This window comes from Notamacropus eugenii, chromosome 5, assembly GCF_028372415.1.
Source record: "Notamacropus eugenii isolate mMacEug1 chromosome 5, mMacEug1.pri_v2, whole genome shotgun sequence".
NCBI classification, from domain to species: Eukaryota; Metazoa; Chordata; class Mammalia; order Diprotodontia; family Macropodidae; genus Notamacropus; species Notamacropus eugenii.
This window is the reverse complement of record NC_092876.1, coordinates 381,443,972-381,463,525: the sequence shown is the minus strand read 5'-3', so window position 1 is coordinate 381,463,525 and position 19,554 is coordinate 381,443,972. Positions and strand designations below refer to the sequence as shown.

Here is a 19,554-nt window from a genome sequence, read left to right as displayed (position 1 = left end):
CAGTACCTGTCTCACAGGGTAATTGTGGAGGTCAAATAAGACACTATACATAAAAGGATCTGTAAGCTTTAAAAAGCTATACAGATGTTAGCTACTAATGTTACCTGGAAAATTAACTGGATTTTTTTTCTTTTGAAAATGTCATTAAAATTTTTTTCCTTCCAAATATCATTATTGACTGTGAAAATCCTGGAACACCATTAGGTCTAATAATAGTAATTAATAATAATAGCTACTTTTCATATATCAATTAAAGGTTTGCAAAAACTTTTGAATATTCCCTCATTTGATCTTCACAACAACCCTGGCAGGTAGGTGTTATTATATCCTCCCTTTACAGAGGAGAAGACAGAGATTAAGTGATTTACCCAGAGTCACACAGCTAGGAAGTATCTGAGACTAGATTTGAATCCAGATCTTCCTGATCTGAGGAAGTGATCTGTACCACCTAACTGCGTTTAGGGACTTTTTATAGGAACTTTATGGTGAATTTAAGATGCAGCATTTGACAGCATAGGTAAATCATGGGGACAAAACTAAGATTTTGTCCTCAGATCAGATTGGAAAGCAAGGTCCTTAAAAATCTTCAGGGTGAGGCACAATCTCTATATTCTCTCTGAAGATCCCTCCAGCTGGATCCAGATCCCAGCACTCTTATTTCTTAAGATATGCACTAAACATCAATATAATAATTAATTATGTTATTATTGGTAGAAAGCTGGCCTCAGAGTCAGGAAGGTCTGAATTCAAATCTTATTATGACATACATAATGGATGCATGTTCATAGACAAGTCCCTTTATTCCTCAGTGTCCTAGCCAGTTCCAAAAGTAGAGGAGAATGTACTGATTTGAATTGGTAGAGGAAGGTTCTTCACCCACCCCCTCCATCTTATATAATACAGGAATGTACAGGGACATTTTGGAAGTGTCATAATCCTTTACAAGACATCACACAATTTAGGAATCCCCTGCAAGCATGTTGTAAGGTGGCGGGGTCAAACTCAAATACAAGTTTGGACACAAAACCAATCATGAGGATCCCTGTGAATACATATCCAAACAGCAATACTAATCATGACAATGAAAGCTAACATTTACATAGTGCCTACTGGACATGCCAGGCACTTTATAAACCTCATTTCATCAGATCTTCACAATGCTGTGAGGTTAGATGTCATTATTGGGACAAAAATAATTTTACAGTTGAGGAAAGTGAGGCAGAGTCACACAGACAGTAAGTGATTGAGGCCAAATTTGAGCTCAGGTCTTTCTGACAACAGATTCAGAGAATCCACCGCACCAAATTTATCCACTGCCCCACTTAGTCTAAGAAAAACACCTGTTAATATTATCTGTGTTTTTGTATTTGTTCAGTTGTTTCAGTCACATTGAACTCTCTGTGATCCCATTTCGGGTTTTCTTGGCAAAGATACTGGAGTGGTTTGCCATTTCCTTCTCCAGCTCATTTGACAGATGAGGAAACTGAGGCAAACAGGATTAAGTTACTTGCACAGGGTCACACAGCTATTAAGTGTCTGAGGCTAGATTTGAACTCAGGAAGATGTGTCTACCTGACTCCAGAGCTGTCACTCTATCATGCCACCTAGCTGCACCTACCTACATTTTTATTCTATTTTTATTTATTTTTTAAAATATTTCTCTATCATGTTTTAATCTGATTCCAGCTGCACTTGTGGACTGTGTGTTTAATGTTTGTTTCTAAGGCCCCCTTCTGCATTGGGGTTAAGAGTTCAGACTAGAAAGGACAGAAAGAATCCTTTCAACTGAAAAAATTCTATGATTCTGTGGCTGATTAAAATGGCTTAGGGGAAGGCTGTCATTGAGAGAATGACAGTCAGTGAAGGAATTTTTACAACATTTTTATTAGCATGGTGTATTTGGGTCTTGTATTTTGGTATTAGAAGAGCCAGGTGCCAATCCTGGCTCTTCCACTTTACTCCTTATATGACCTAGACCTAGACCTTAACCTCTCTGGATGTCACATATATTTTTTTCACAATGAGGGAGTTGGACTAAGTTGACTTGTAAGGTCCTCTCCAAATTTCAAAGTGTGATCCCAGTCCATTTTTACTTAAAATTCGTGCTTAGAGCAGCTTGCCTTCCAAACATTTATTATTAGTTTCGTTGAGTTTTGAAGTTTTCTATACAAACTGCCTATCTGCAAATCCTTGGAGGGTCTCTGAAAGCCATGATATGTACAACATATTGCTCTTCCTAAGCATGGTGTTTAAAACCTGAGTCTTTGTACATGCAGTGTAGACCCTAATTGATTAGGTTAGAAACATTAATAAAAAAATTTTGGTAGATACACTTACCTCAACATGCTGACAAGTTTGAATGAGTTTAGCCAAAAGTGTTTCCAGTTCAGTATTCCTCTTAATAAGGTTGGTGAGGTTACTCTCTAAGTTTTGCTGTTTAGATACAAAACAAAAAAGGAAGGGGGAAAGAAGAAGAAATCTTTATCGTTCTGTATCATAATAGCTTGGTATACACAGTAAATGCCATACCCACAGTAAATTGGTATATGAGTTTTCTTCTTAAAAAACCAACATGGCATTTAAGCAACTCCAATTGCACAGTGTTAAAAAGGTCACAGTCCACATGCTTGAATGCTTTCTGAAGGTTGTATTTTAATGAACCTCTTGGAAATGTGAGAATGTGATACTTAGATTTTTCCTTTTCTACCTTTTATTGTTTGACTCTCTGAGGAAGATACAATTGAGCATCTATTTATAAGTTACTTTCTAGGTCATGAACTAAAAAGAAAGAAGGTTAGCTGATTTATATATAACTTCTCCTAAATTAGAATTGTTAATAAAATATCCAAATAGTATATTAGATACAACTGCTGATTTGGGGATTTTGGTCTATCTGCTGAGGTTAGCTAAAACCAGTTAGGTTAAAACTTCGCAGTGTTAAAGTGCTTAGAAATTTTCCCATTGGACATTCTTTACATGGAGTCATAGCATGTCTAATTGCATATGCTAATGAGGTTTCTGCTTTTTTTATACTGCTGCCAGATTAATTTTCCCTCAACATACCTTTCATCATGTCAGTCCCTTGCTTAATAAACCACAATGTTCCTTTTTCCTATATAGTATCAAACTTATGCTCTGCTACTCAGGTCCCACAAACTTCACCTATTAAAATCTTACCTATCCAGGGAGGCCCAATTCAAATACCTCCTTATCCATGAGCTATTCCCTTATTCCCCCAGTTGAATATAATTTTTTCTTTGTCTTCCCACAAAATGTTATGTCTTTTCTTGCTTCCAATGCTATTTACATTTAAATTATTTTCCAATGTATAATGCCTCAAAATTCTTTAGTCCCTTCTACTAAGTTCCCACCAGGATTCTTTGTCTGTCTATTCTCATTCATGTTTCTTCATATGAATCAACATAGTATATATTCCATTCTTAATGCTACTTTTCTTAAACCACAATGTGCCTAGTACTGTTCTGGACATACAGTTGTTCAGTATATACTTGTAGATTCCTATAAATTGAATACACTGCTATCACATTATCAGGAACCAATATAATTCATACAAAACCATTAAAGAAGATATATATTTAATTATTTTAGATATCTATTATACTAAAACATAAACCTATAAGTTTTGGTCTCTGAAACTTAGGGAAATTTCCAGTCTTGAATTTAAGTTAATTCTAGAAAAATCAAGAACATTGCCAATTGTCCCTTGTTTAAATATCATTTTTAAGTTAGAGTTGTTTCTTTGTGATGAGAGGCGATGGACAGAGGACAGTAAAGTATCTCTGTACTGTACTTAAAGTGTACTAATAATTTGAAGATTAGCTGCCAATCTACATTAGCAAGTCTTCTCTTGTAGTTTCCTTTTCCAAAGTTCATCCATTTTAGTGTAGACATATAGATACTGTGTGACTGATCCCAGTCAATTTTTCTGGGTCTAAGTTTCCTCACCTATAAAAAGAGGGGGTTGGACTCCACAGCTTCCAAGATTCCTTCTAGCTCTAAATCTATGATCCTACAAAATCACAGATCCAAAAACATGTCCACAGAGCCAAAAATTTTACTAAGAAAACTTAGAAAATTTCATAGTTTACTTAAATAGAGAAAGAAGGAAAAAAAAGAACCCTCAAACAATGACCTCAGGTGTTAGGATGTTTCTTAATTGTGTTGTAGTTAATCTTAATTAGCCCATGTTTACTTACAATTTCTATTAAAAATGACTGTGGAATGTCAGTTTTTAAAATAGCCCAGCATCTGTTACAAATGCATATGCAACATGCAGTCTAACTCCAGAGAGACAACTAATGAACTCTGAGTGCAGACTGAAGCATACTTTTTTCATTTTTTTAATTTTTCTTGTTTATTTTTGTGGGTTTGCTTTTTGCAACATGGCTAATAAAGAAATACATTTCAAATGACTTCACATGTATAATAAATGTCATATAGTTGATCTTCAAAAGGGGTGAGGGACAGGTAGGAGGGAGGGAAAGAATTTGAAATTCCATACTTTTTAAAAAATGAATGTTAAAATATTTTACATATAATTTGTAAATATATAATGAAATTATATGCATATATACATATACACACATATATGTATATGTATGTGTATTATATATATGTATATTTAGATGCATACACGCAGGAAAAAACCCTCAATACCACAAAAGCTTATTTGGCATTGTAGTCATTCCTTACTTCAAATATGAAACTTTTATAGAAAGCCAAAATATTTTGCCCCTCCATTAACTTTCTCATATGAATATTAGGGCATCTTTATATGTTTCTTGGAACATACATCAAAAGCTAACTCGCTATAAGCAGGAAATGCTGGAAACTGACTTTTCTAGAGAACACTGAAGCAAAAAATTGGGATGTTTATTGAGCTATCGAAACTTTGGGAAGGTCAATATCTTATGTGTGCGCTATCTAAAGCTAGTAGGCAAAAGATGCCTTACTAAATATAATCTAACACTCTGGCTTTACAGACATCTGTTGGCGTTTTTTTTTCTTTTCAAATACACACTATGAAGAAAATCTGCTTTCAATCAACCAAGACATATAACTAAAGCCTGTGGTTAAAAAACACAAACCTATCTTGATCCTTTGGGGTTATATAAAGTCAAATGGTACATATGTTATCCAAGCTGGAAGAGAAAACCAGAGAGATTCTAAGGTACAATAAAGGGAAATAAGGTTGGCAGAGAGACTCATGTTCAAGTTGTACCAAAGGGGCTGACAATGCGTGAATAGAATATTCCAGGACTGGGAAGGTGAAAGGGAGACTCTAGTTCTTTAGTTCTAGACTATACATTAATGAACTCTGGCTGTTTGTAAATTTGTGGTAGCTTTCTTGGCTCCAATGGTGCCACAAACTTCCTGTATAGCATTCAACAACTCATATAATTTCTTTGTCTCAGCTGCTTTGACTAAAAAATGAGAATAAGAACCCTTTTTTTGGCTTCACTAGGTTGTCATGTGAATAAGCAGATATATGTATCCACTTGGCTATGGAGGTTCAAAAACTTCTATATGCTGGAAAGAATAGTTACCAAGTTTCCTGTTCCCAAGTCAGAAACTTTAATAGTCTTATACTACCATAATCAATCCTCAGAAGAAGAAAAAATCAACCAAGTCTATAAACTGTTCTCATTGGTTTCCAAATTCATTCTTCTTGTTTTTGAAATGTCTTTAATTTAAAAGAAAAATTAAGCATTAATAAAATAGTCTACTTTTTTTAAAGTTACTTGGGGAAAAATGAAGATAAACCAAACAGGTTTATTCATTTTATTATTTGGTGGGATAGTAAGCTTCTGGGACATTTCCAGGAGCCTTCTCCTGTGGGAAGGCCGTGTTGGAAATTCTGTAAAAAATGAAGTCTTCTGTTGCTACCTGTCCATGACTAGTCACAGACAGTTCTAAAACCTTCCAGCAGACCAGCACAGCATGCTTGAGTTGGATTCCATAAAAGAGAGGCCACATGGGCTGCTTGTCTTTCCTGGAGGCGGCAACAGAACAGCAAACCTCAAATTATGTCCAGAATGCCTGGACTGCTCATGTGTTAACCTTCTTTTTTCATTCAGCTCAAAAACTTAGCCAACCTACGACATTTGAATCTGTGGGACAAAACTACCGTGGTTTCATATCCATTCGCAACCTAACCTAATGGAGTATATGACCCACAGAGTTACTCAATTTGCTTTTGTAAGAACTCCTCTTCCTTGTGCCAAGATAAATTATTCAAGGGTCATTTGAGCTGCATTGGTCAAGCATCAGAGTCAGGTCCATTGTCCATATTTTGCACTTAAGATCTTGTAAATCTCTTTTCAGTTATGATTGGGACACTCAACACTTAAAAATATTTACTTCTCTCATCTATTTCCTTACTCAATGATGAAACCTCATGCTCCCCAATAGCTAATTATTTAGTTCCCTTAAAGCTTGGCTGTGTTTTGTAGTTCCTCTCATTCTCTTTAACTGCTGCATTCTTCCGCATCTATACTGTTGGTCAGTTTTTGGGGGGGGGTGGGGAGGCAAAGACAATTGGTGTTAAGTGCCTTGCCCACGGTCACACAGCTAGTAAATGCCAAATGTCTTATTCTGAATTGAACTCAGGTCCTCCTGACTCCAGGACCAGTGCTCTATTCACCTAGCTGTCCCAATCAATTTTCAATAAGAAATGTATGTTATTTTGAATAGTTAACAATCGATCAATAAACATTTATTAAACACTTCCTACATGCCAAGCTCTATGCTAGTTAGTCAATAAACATTTGTTAAGCTCAATAAATGTTGAATTTAATAGGAAAAATTCCTACTATGTGCCAGGTATTGTGTTAAATGCTGGGAATATAAAGGCAAAAGTTTCTGCTCCCAAGGAGCTTACAATCTAATGATGGAGATAGCATGCAAATAACAATGCACAAATGAGCTTTATACAGGATAAATGGGAAATAATCGCTAGAGGGAAGGGATTGGGAAATGTTTCCTACAGAAGGTGGAATTTTGTTGTTGTTTGTCCTTCATTCTCAAAGAACACCACGACTTCAGGAAGGTGATGTCATGACTTGCAAGTGAATTGGATTTAAGTGAGGAAGGGATAAGTCACCAGCCTCACTTTCTCCTCTGGAACCATCTGGGTCCAGTGGCAAGATACAGAGCAGGATGACTGGAGATGGCCCCCAGGTGGGGTTTTAGTTGAGATTTGAAAGAAGTCAGGGAGATGAGAAGTCAGAAATAAGAAGGGAGAGCATTCCAGGCATGGGGGAATAGTCAAAAAGCCAAAAAAAAAAATTGTCTTAAGTCAAGAGGAGGAATTTCTGGTACGTGGAATAGCAAAGAGGCCAGTAGCACTAGATCACAAAGTACATGGGACATCATACAGTATAAGAGTGGAAGGGGGAGGAGAGGGCAAGGTCAAGAAGGGTTTTGAATGCCAAACAGAGGATTTTATGTAGAGAACAGAGGTGAGTCCATATCTAGTCAGGCTATTGTAGCTTGAAGGGAGACAAAATAGACAACCTTACCCACTTCTCCACCCTACCCCCTTCTTCAAGTGAGAATTTAATTCCTTCCAGGAGGAGAGGCAGGAAGTTGGAGGCAACTTTGCTCTACTCAGGTTGGAAGTGTATCTATCTGCTCCCTTAAATATTGTTACCAGGGGATATGATTGGTTTTGAGCTAACTTCTGATTACTTTGTTATTATTATGGGAAGGGAGATCCTAACTTCTATATCCAGGGCTTGACCCCCTTGGTGGAAACCATTTCCACAAATGAACACATATAGTGAATATCCATTTTTCCAAATCAAACAAAATGGGAATCAGAGAAGGTAGACATATATACCAAACACAATACAGAATAAAGTGGCTCTCCCTTTGGGATCAGGATAACAGCTCAACCAAGAGGTGCTGTCCTTGATCTCACCCAAAAGTCTCTAGTACAGCAATATAAGAATAGTGACATGATAGAAACTGTCAGCTCCTCTCATGTTTTTCCAGAATCTTTTCCTTCAGCAACCTCAAATGAGGTTGGCTTCTTCCATCTTCTCTCTCAAAGCTGAACAAAGCCTGATGAATCTCAAAGGGGCAGGACTTGAATAGTCTTGAAGGGGGACTGGCCAAGAATTGACGCCTTCTTGACTCCTGCCAACTATGTCCTGTCCCTCACTACAAGGCAGGGCATTCATCTTCACCAGTAAGGAGAGAGTTCCATACCAATGGAACAAAAGCTTCATTTATATTTGATCCTGCGGATGATAGGGAGCCAGTGGAGTATATTGAGTAGGACAGTGACATGATCAGATCTGAGCTTCAGGAAAAGCAGTTTAACAGCTAACTGGAGAATGAAGTGAAGTAGGGAGAGACCTGTGGCAGCCCAAAATAACCAGAAATCTACTGTAATTGTTTGGGTGTGAGGTGATTAGAGCTTGTGGCAGGGTGGTAGCAGTGTCAGAGAAGATAAAGGGGACTACTCAAGAGAGGTCAAGAAGGTAAAATTAATAGACTTTGTCAATCAATGAAATGAGGGGGAGTGAAGGTGAGACAGAGGGAAGAGGAAAGAGTTGAGGAAAACACCTGGGTGGTAAGCCTGGAGAATTGGAAAGACAGTAATAGGGTACTAAGTGCTGAGTATATAAAGGCAAAAACCTCCATCTCTGCCCTCAAGGAGCTCACTTTCTCATGAGGGAGACAACATGTGAATAATTATATTTATATAAAATATATAAGATATAGATGGAAGGGAATCTCAGCGGAAGGAGGGAGAAGGGAAGAGAGATCCTTCCTCTTATAGAGAGTGGGATTTGAGGACACTAAGGCAAACAGGGCTAAGTGACTTGCCCAGGGTTAGTATCTGAGGCTGGATTTGAACTCTGGAAGATTCTGCCTAATACTTGTAAATAAATACAACCAAAAGCATTTAACGTGTGAATGTTGAGCAAAAGGTGAGGATGCAAGTTACATTGGAAAACCAAATGTGCATAAAGTGTTATTCTTCCACATTTCACACATTAATATTTCATGATTTATTTTCTCCTCTAACTTCTGCCTTTAGCTTTAGAACAAAGTTGTAGCATTAGAAGAGAACCTAGGAACCACCTAGCCCAAACTGCCTCATTTTATAGATGAAGAAACAGAGAGATGACTTGCCCAAGATGGTTTTCAACTCTTAATCAATTGCTCTTTCCAATGTACCACACTGCTTCCCTTTATGTTTTCCCACTAGTCTACATGGAATCCATGTCATTGTTCATCATCCTAAGCCACTTTATGGGAGAATGAATCCAGCTGATGATTATGGAAATATCTCTGATGGAGTTCATTCTCAATGCAGTCTTTAGAGCATGGCTATGAGCATCACCGGAGGAAGGTAAATCCAATCTAACAGAAGTACGTTGTGTTTCCCTATCACACTGATACACAATCAAATAGTAAGTTAAGCAGACAAATACCCCTAATTTTAGCCTTCTGAGACCTATGCTTTAGAGTCAGGTTGCAGGGAATTAATGACTTGTCACTGAGCACTACCATTAAAATGTATGCCTGAAACAGGAGATTTCAGTAATTCCTTTTGGACTTGCCCAGGTCTTAAAGAATGTTTGCTCTTATTCCTAAGTCTGTGCTAGAGTGTGTCTTTAATGTAGAACATTAGAGTCTGGATGCCATTCAAACTAAACACAGATCTGGTTTATTTCATTCCCGAATATTCAGGGAGACATTCAGGAACTGCGTTCATACTCCTGACACCCAACACCACAGTGCTAAAGTGAGACCAGGATATGAACACATTTAATGCTACGACCCACATATTTTCTTCTGAGAAACTTTAATCACTTTTCTTAATAAGAAAACTCACCCTTATTAACACATACCACCTGCATAAAACGTGAAATTCTTTATAGGTAGCTAAAGTCTTCAGATGTTTTAATTATGTCTGTGACATACAAGGCTATCTTTAGTTTCAACTCGCAACAGACCACAACTATGTGTGATTTATATCAGTCTTATTTTTCCTAATGTCTCTTTCATTGCTTGTGATAGTTACTGTATCCAAATACCCTGGTGTGACATACCTTTGAGGGAATTACAAAAAGAAAAACTAATAAAAATACAATCTGCATACAAATTTAAGTCTAGTGTTTCATGAAGCACAATTTATGAGAGTCTGATATGTGATCCTGTATTTTACCTTGTCAAGTTTTATTTGACCATTCTGTTAACACTACAGAATCTGCCTCTCTTATTTATAAATCCCATCATCAACTGAGGCTCAGAGTTTCACTTTTAAATAAATAATATATAGAAACATTATATTTTCAAATTTAATAATCATCCTTAATACTTTCTAAAAAGTTGGATGAATGGATTCTTATTCTAACTATAATTTTAGTTAATGTAGGATCTGATATTCATATTATAGACAGGCATATATATTTTTTTCTTATTATTATCCTGTGAACTTGGTTATACTATGATATATGATATATTACATAAATTTTCACTCTAAATTGTATCACATCAAAATTTAATGAGAACTATCTGGCTCAATAGAGACCTCTGAACATCTCACAAAGGGAAGGATGCTAGAATTTTTACTTGGACTACCTGAGTTTGAATCTCAAATCTCCAACTTATTAGCTATGCAATATTAGGTAAGCCACCTTCCTATTGTGAGTTTCAGTTGCCTTATTTGTAAAATAAGGGGGTGGGTCAATGTGACTGACAGTCACTCTTCCATTGTTACATCTTTGAAGTGCTAAAAATGAGCAATGTTGATTATAGAACCATATAGATCAAGAGATGGATGGGAGTTCATATGACATTTTTATTATACACCATACGGGTGAAACAAGTCAGATTTAGGATGGGTGACTTCTTCAAATTCACTCAAGTAAATGTCAGAGGGGAAAGATTTGAACCCAAGCCCTCTTACGCATAAGCTGAAGTTCTTTCTATTTTACTTGGATGATAATAATGAGGATCTTAGAACCTGGCTTGAAAATTCATGATTGGAGATGAATTTTGGACAAATAAGTTGCAACTTGCATTTTTGGAATCTATAATCACAGAATTACAGTTTATAAACTTTAGATAATAATAATTATGTATTTGGGGATGAGTTATGGATAACTTTAAAGGGCAAGGTATATATTACTTCTTTTTCCTTTAATGGCAGATTATGACATTTGAAGGCATTTTTATACACACTAGAGAGGCAGATTAGAATAGCGCACACAAAGCCAATCTTGGAGCTGGGAAAGCTTGGGTTCAAGTCCTTCTGATACATACTAGGAGTGAAATTCTGGACAAATCATTTAACCTTGAAGTTTTCAAAACAACTTTCAAGAGGGAGTTACAATCAAAGTGCTAACCAGTATGGGTAGAGAGAGTGCTTCTACCCTCTGGAAATTCCTTGTGCCACTGAAATCACAGTCCAGTCTCTATCCTTATCACCTGATATTCCTTAATTGGTAAAAAAAATAACTTTTCTTAATTGTAATCTCTTAATGTACCTTATACTATGGTGTAACTATGAAAAAATGGGAAAAGAAAAGGTGAACTCATTTTGGGGATTTGTAAATGCCATCCACAAGTTCATTAATCCAAATCAATTTTTTTTGGGTGCATCAAATAATAATCTTATCTGGAAAATAACTTCAACATCTGTGATAAATAGCAGTTATAATTAGGGCTATTGCTGAACTACAAGGGAAAAACAAATTGGATACTTTTGTGCAAAAAGACATCAAATAAAGTTTTCTGCTTGTAGCAGGAAAGTCTTCTATGATTCATAGGTACAGGAAATTTCCAGACTGGAACATTCTTTCTGTCAAAGCAGGACAGCACCTTCTTAGGCAAATGACCTTCTTAGAAATTTGCAGAAAGTATCAAGTACTTAAGAGGCTTCCTCTGAAGGACTTGAAGTCAAGTCTTTCAGTCTTCAAGGAAGGCTTATATATTATACTTAATTTCCATATGTTACATATAAGTATACAGATTATATAGAATATACTATCTTATATATGCATTTACAGAAAACAACGTAAGTCTCTTCTCTAGCTCAACCACGATTGTTGAAAATAAAATGTAGTAAAAATTTAGCCAACTGCATATGTCCCAAATCATTTAATTTTTCATGTCATTGAAGAAGTATAGCCCAGGGGTCTAAATACACTCAGAAATTAGCAATTACTCACCGTTGTATGCTACATGCACTCATATTGATTTTGGCATTTGCTGAATGTCACTGGCAAGTCATCTTAATTTCCTGGTCTAATTGTCTTTAATTCTAAAGTAAACACCAGAAGTGTTTAAATTTGCAAGTAATTAATATCAATAAAGTCCTGTGAGAATTTTATGACTATTATAAACACTGCACATATCGACCACTTCCAGGACTTATTTCATCTTGTCATAAATTGAATCATTTCTATCTTACTCTTTTTCCTAGTTCCTTAGCAGATGATTGTACTTCTCTTGCCTGATATGCAAGAGTGGGCTTGCTAAAGGGCAAATCCTTCAAATTGCCCATAATTTGTTCACATACACCCTTGCATGGGGTTCCATGATGAATATTAAATTAGTTTTTTATACAGAATTTTGTCCAGGAACATGCAGAAATGATTTTGCATTTAACAGAAGCACATTTGGAAGTAAATGGATATTAATTAATTAGCTATATTTTACTTCTAGATTATGTATAATAGAATGCAGCATGAAGAACCAGGATGAAGTAATGGTACAAACCTGGGATCTGAAGCCTCAAGATGTTTTGAGTTTCAACACATCTACTGACTAGTTATGTCTCTTTGGCCAACTCATTTCAATGCTTCCTCTTACAACACTAAGACCTTATATATGACTCTTGATCCGCTTTTATTATTTTATGTTTGCACAGCACTTTTCTAAATCAAATGAAACATATTTCCACAGACAGGTAAGTAGGGAAGTGGATAGAGGGCCATACTTTGAATCAAGAAGAGCAAAGTTCAAATTCTACCTTAGATATTTACTAACTTGTGTGATCTTGAATAAGTCACTTAATCTCTACCTCAGTTTCCCTAACTGTAAAATGGGGATAATAATAGCACCTACTTTCCAGGGTTGTTGTCAGGATCCAATGACATAATATTTGTAAAGTGCTTGGCAAGCTAGTTATCATTATCATTTTTCTTAACTTCTCCATAAGAATTATATTTTTCTTCAACCCTCAAAAGCAACCAAATTTTAGAGGAAAATGTTCCTAAATTTGCTGAAAAAAATATTCTTATGATCATCTTTGCTTGAATTTTAAGCATAATGCTCTTAAATCTCCACCTATCCCGGGAAAGAACCACCTTTCCTAAAACATACATCACGATACATGAAAACTGCACAGGGAATTTTACATCCAAGAAAAGTTGGAATATTATGATCAGAAATTAGGCAGAAATACTATGCTTGGTCTGGCCATTCTGGAAAGCAATTTGGAATGATGTCCCCCCAAACTATCAAACTATTGTGTACCCTTTGACATAATTATACAACTATTAGCTCTAAACCCCAAAGAGATCAAAGAAGGGGGGAAGGAACCACATGTACAAAAAACTTTATATTAGCTCTTCTCACAGTGACAAAAATTGGAAACTGAGGAGGTGTCCATTAACTGAGGAATGGCCAAACAAGTTATGGTACATGAATGTGACATGATATTATGGTGCTGTAAGAAATGATGAAAAGGACAGTTTCAGAGAAATATGGGAAGTCTCCTAAGTACTGATGCAGAGTGAAAGAAGCAGAATCAGAACAATTTATACAATATTGTAAAGACGAACAACTTTGAACAGGTTAGGAATCCTGATCCACACAGTGACTAATCGCCATTCCAGACAGATTATGATGAAACATGTTACCCACCTCCTAATAAAGAAGTGATGGACTCAGAGTGCAGATTGAGACAGAGAGACAGACAGACAGACAGACACACACACACACACACACACACACACACACTTATGACATGGCCAATGTGACAGTTTGTGTTGGTTGACTATATATTTTTGTAAGAGAGAATTTTTTCTTGCTTTCACAATGGAACAGAGAGGGGAGAAAGGAGAGAAAGCGGGTTTTCACCTGAAAAAAATTTTAAATAAAGAAAAGGTTTATGGTAAAAGAAAAATAATCATAGAGGAGAGCAAAAAGAAATTCAAAAGAGTACAAACAAAAGTAGAGAAGTGTTAAGAACTATTATGCTGAATTTAAAAAACATTTAAAAACCAGTTTATGTTATCTACAAGTGTCTCTGTGTTCTTTTTTCATAACGAACCGTTAACGTTTGTCAAGTTTACAGTAATGCAAAAGAAAGGGCATCTGAAAAAAAAATTATGAACACCTGAGAAAGAAATAAAGCTGGATCTTTGAGGAGAAATAAGTAAAGAAACAAAGAAAGAAAGGAAGAAAGAAAGTAGAAAGGAAAGGAAGATAGGATAAAAGAAAGGACAGGAGGAAAGAAAGGAGAGGAGGGAAGAAAGAAAGAAAGCATCCTAAATATGTTAAGAATGTACAAAAGCAATGCTATGTAAAGGGATCCTACATTTGGGACATCCAGATAGTCCACATGGAATCAACAGAAGAATGTAGCCACTTTTTACTAGTGGTGGAATGACAAATACCCACAATGAAGGCTATGTTTTGTTATTATTATTAGAAGACAAAAATATTCCCTATAGTTTTTGATTTGTTAACATGTAGACTGAATCTCATATGCTGTTCTTATTTAAAGCCGTAAGCAATCACTTCAGTCTTTTTCTTTACTTGGAATTGCTGCCCCAAAAGGAATATATCTGAGTATGCACAGTGACATACAATAGTTACATTAGGGGCATTCTGTTAACTGGTTAAACCTCTTTTCATGTCTGACCACCAACTGTTACACATAATATGGAAACATCTAATTTACTCCAATTTCTGGTGTTTTTCATTTTTAGATTTTAGAACTTCTTTTCAGGAGAAAAAGTAGCATTCTTGCAATAGGACTATATATGTTCCAAATACAGGATTAAATCTGAAATCATGTTTAAGTATCAATTCAAGTGAATTTGTCATAGGAAATCCTAGTAACCTTATGAAAACAGTATTTCAGTAGGAAAATATTGGTGGCTGATATTAAGAGATTTAGAGGGGCTTTTCAAATTCATGTTTAGGAAAGATATCTTGTTAAATGATTTAAACCCTTCCCAAGGCATTTTCTTGAAATTCAAGGTAATTTAAATTTGTAAATTTGCAATAAAATTATCTTCTCACTAAGAATATAAAGGAATTTTATATAAAGATTTTTAATTTCACTAACACAAATACATTCTTTTCTCATGGCATATAATTTTTTAATGCCTAACCAAAACTTAGAAAACAATTTAAGAATGGAGTCTTTTTTTTTTTTTTTGTTTAACAAAGGAAGTTTCACGGTCTAATCAACATTATCAGTCACTGCCTTACCTAATATGTCATCATTAAACGTTTTTCATTCATCTAGTAAAAGACAGAAAACTGACATTTGCTAAGTGGGAAGTCAGTGTGCTAAAATGAAATTTCTTCTGTCTTTTTTCAGTGCTTATTTTGCATTTCTCATTCTCTTGGATTTGTTGGCCTCTTGCCTATGAATAACAGAGAATTCTTAAGAGTGATTTAGTTTTCAGTACTTCATTCCAATTTCCTAATCCACTGTCACAATAAAATTACCTATAATTTGTGTGTATATGTATGTATATATATATATATATAATTAAGTGAACAGGGTATGGTTTATTTAAAAGTTAAATGTATTCTGAAAATGAATTAACACTGTCATGTCCCTAAAATATAAGTTAATTACACCAGTAAACATGTTTTTCTAATGAATGAAAGAATAATTCTACCTCTAAAACTTGAGCCAATCACTTCCAACACACTAGTTAAATATTGTTTAATATAAGGGGTCAAGTTTAGGGCTTTACTAACAGTCAGACATAGCAGTCATTATTTAATCCTTTCTTTGAGAGGCAGTACATGAGGTTAGCTTTGGAATCAGATTAATAACTGTAATAACAATAATTTTGCTTGTTGTTGAGTTGTTTCAGTCATATCTGACTCCTTTCTGTGACCCCATTTGAAGGGTTTTCTTATCAAAGTAGAGGTTTGCCATTTCCTTCTCCAGCTCATTTTACAGATGAGGAACTGAGGCCAACAGGGTTAAGTGACTTGTCCAGGGTCACACAGCTAGAAAGTATCTGAGGCAGGATTTAAACTCAGATTCTCCTGACTCCAGGACTGGTGCTCTATCCCCTATGACACCTAGCTGTCCAATAAAAATAATAGTTCACAATCACAGATCGCTTTAAAGTTTTCGAAGCACTTCACATATACTATCTATCTCACTGGATCCTCACAGCAACTCTGTGAAATAAGTGTTATTACTATTCTCATTTTACAAATGAAGAAACTGAGAGCCAAAAAGGATAAGCAACTTGTTCAAGGACTCCCATAGCTGGTAATTGTCGGAGGCAGATTCAAACTTAGGTCTTTCTCACTCCAAGACCAGCACACTATGCTATGATGTGACAATACACAGATTGAACAAATAAAACTTCTCTGAGTCTCACTTGCTAATTTTGTAAGATGAGTTTAGTAACACAGTATCTAGTTCCCCAGTTATTGTAAGGCAAAGTGCTTTTTTAAACCTGAAAGTACTAGAGAATTGTGAGTTGTACTTTTCCTGAATTGATATAGAAGTGTGTTGGGTATTTGCTTTCTGTCTTTTAGATTCCATACACCAGTTTTCTAAGCTTGAATGCAGAGGGAATTGTTAAATGAGATGTTCATTAATTAAACAAGTCAATCTACTTTTTGAAAATTTTATTTTTTAGCTTATTGGTTGCCAAAAAGATTGTTTAACGTCTTAGGCAATACAAAAAGCATTGACGTGAGAATACATTTGTCCTGATAAATCACCTTGAGCATAATGGGCACAAAATGGTTGTTAGAATGAATTGAATCCTAAGCACAATCTGCAGCAAACTCATGTTATAATTCTGGCAAATACAAGCTGTTAGAAAATTAATGTTGATGTGCCAAAAGAGTTGTAGAGAAGTATAGGAGAAAAATTAAAAGAGGGAGTTATATGTACAGAAGTAATTACTTCTACCCCATATTTCTTTCTTTCTTATTTTTCCTCTGCTGATTCAAGTCAAGAAGTATTTATGCAACACCTACTAGGTACATGCTAGGTAGGCACTGGGATATAATTATTAAAACAAAATGATCCCATCCTTAAGGAGCAAGTAGTCTGCTTCTGTACGTGTGTCCTTATACAAATACACATATGATCAGACTCGCAGTTTCATCCACATAAGGATTTTTGGTGAGGAACTTCCTCTACCAATGTAGGTTGGCACCTTCTCTGTAACTTATCATCTAAGACAGTTGCTTGAGTTACTAAGACGTGAGGTGATTTGCCCAAGGTCAGTAGGACATTTATGTGAATCTAAGTCTTCTTGAATTCCAGACCAGCTCTTAATCCACTAAGCAAAATTGGAACTATGCAAAATACACTGAGATAAATGTAAAGCAGCCCATACTTCCCCATCTTAACTCCTGATCACTCCCACATTTTTTTCCTTTTTTTAGCCATTTGAGACAGTGAGACTGAAGTGTGGATCTTCAATGCACATAGACTGATACCTTGTCTAATTAAGGGTTGATTCTAAAAAATACAAAAGAATTCAAATGTTTCGATTGTGCCAAAGAAAAGGGAGTTTAGCCTTGGTGTGCTCCCAATTTCCCATAAATATTGCTTAAAAAAATTTTTTTTAAAGTGGTGTTGAAAGGAAGAGAGAGCAGTTAGCCAGAAGCTTATGAAGAGTCATCTGTTTGTGATGAGTAAATATGAATGTGCTCTTCCCCATTGGTTAAAGTGACTATATTTCTTTCAAATTCCTCTAAACAAAATATGCAAAGCCAGAAGGAAATAAATTAAACTTTGCTCTAGGCGTTTTATTAGCAACACCATCATTATTATTTATGCTATTTGATAAGATGTAGATTTCTGTTTTCTTGATGGGTCAGAAAACTTAGTCATAAGCTATCACTGAGACTCAGTGGTGATACTGTGAGATTGTAAGGATAGCTCAATAATCAATGGGAGATGATAAAACAAACAGAGACAGTATTTGCCTTCTGCTAACGTTTGTCTTTCTTAAATGTGTTACTTTTCTTTAAATAAATTCTGTCACATAATATAGCTAGTGAATAATTGTAAAGTTACATGCTTTGTATTATAATTAAAGACAGATTTTTTGCGTTGAATAACTGTCTGCAAGTTTGGTTTTCCTTTTTAAGCCAAAGGACATTTTCTTTCCATCTTAGCATGTTAAAAAACTGCAATTACAATAACAAAAACAAAGAAGTGACTGACAACTATCCAGGAATAGTCAACTCTGAATGCCAGGGAGGCAGCTGATCAAACATGGAAAAATAAGTAAAAGAATTTTGTTAGAAATTGTTAGAAAATCTTAGCCAATACCACTGAGAGAATATTTTCACAAATATTCTTAAATAAAAGGTATTTGCATCAACTTTTCTCTTTTTGTTGTTCAGTCCTATCTGATTCTCTGTGATCTGATTTTTGGGTTTTCCTGGCAAAAATAGTGGGGTGGTTTGCCATTTACTTCTTCAGCTTATTTTTTACATACGAAAAACTGAGGCCAATAGAGTTAAGTGACTTGCCCAGGGTCACATAGCTAATAAGTGTCTGAGGCCAGGTTTGAACTCAGAAAGATGACATCTTCCCCATTTACAGAGCCATGCTCTATCTACTGCACCACTTAGCTGCCCTAAACTTTCTCTTTATGTGGGAACTATTAGTGGAGTCTCTAATGATGAGCCTTAGTACATTACAATCAAAGCGACTCTCCTGGCATGTACAGGTCACTAGTTTCCATATATGAAGTCCAGCAAAGCCTATGATCATCTCTATACTCTTCCCATCACTGAAGTAACATTGTCTTTAACTATCACTTTTAAACTTATGACACAAATCTCCATTTCCAATCAAGACCTCTCACTCAAGCTCCAGTCTCATATCTCCAATCTTCTATAGGAGCTTTCCACTTGGACAACTCCTGACCATCTCAAATGAAATTGTCATAAACATTATCCTTTTCCCATGAACTGCTCCCAACTTCTCTATCTCTGTCAATGACACCTATCAGTTTCTTAATCACCTGGGCTGAAAAGCTCAGAAGCATCTCTGATTTTTTCCCTCACCATCTCTTATATTCAATCAGGAAATCTCATTAATTCTACTATAAAACATCTCCAGCATCCACCTCCTCCTTTCTATTAACACCATTCCCCAGTCCAAAGCCCACTACAAGAGTCCTCTAAGTAGTTTTCCTGCTTGAACTCATTCTATATATAGCTACCAGAATAATCTAAGATGGTGATTTTGGGTTATTTTGTGTTATTTTTGTTAAACAACAACAAACCTCCAATTATATCCATATCTGCTTCATAAACTCCAAAATT

The 19,554-nt window shown here is 35.6% G+C and overlaps 1 protein-coding gene across 4 annotated transcripts in view; it reads right to left on the bottom strand.

Moving 5' to 3' along the window:
- The window catches only part of MID1 (midline 1), a 438,516-nt gene that overhangs the window by 78,672 nt on the left and 340,290 nt on the right, over window positions 1-19,554 (bottom strand). For all 4 annotated transcript variants that reach the window (XM_072614388.1, XM_072614390.1, XM_072614387.1 and 1 more), the window contains exon 3: window positions 2,338-2,433. In XM_072614388.1, coding sequence (XP_072470489.1) covers window positions 2,338-2,433 — 96 coding nt within the window. The remainder of the gene's footprint in view (window positions 1-2,337; window positions 2,434-19,554) is intronic.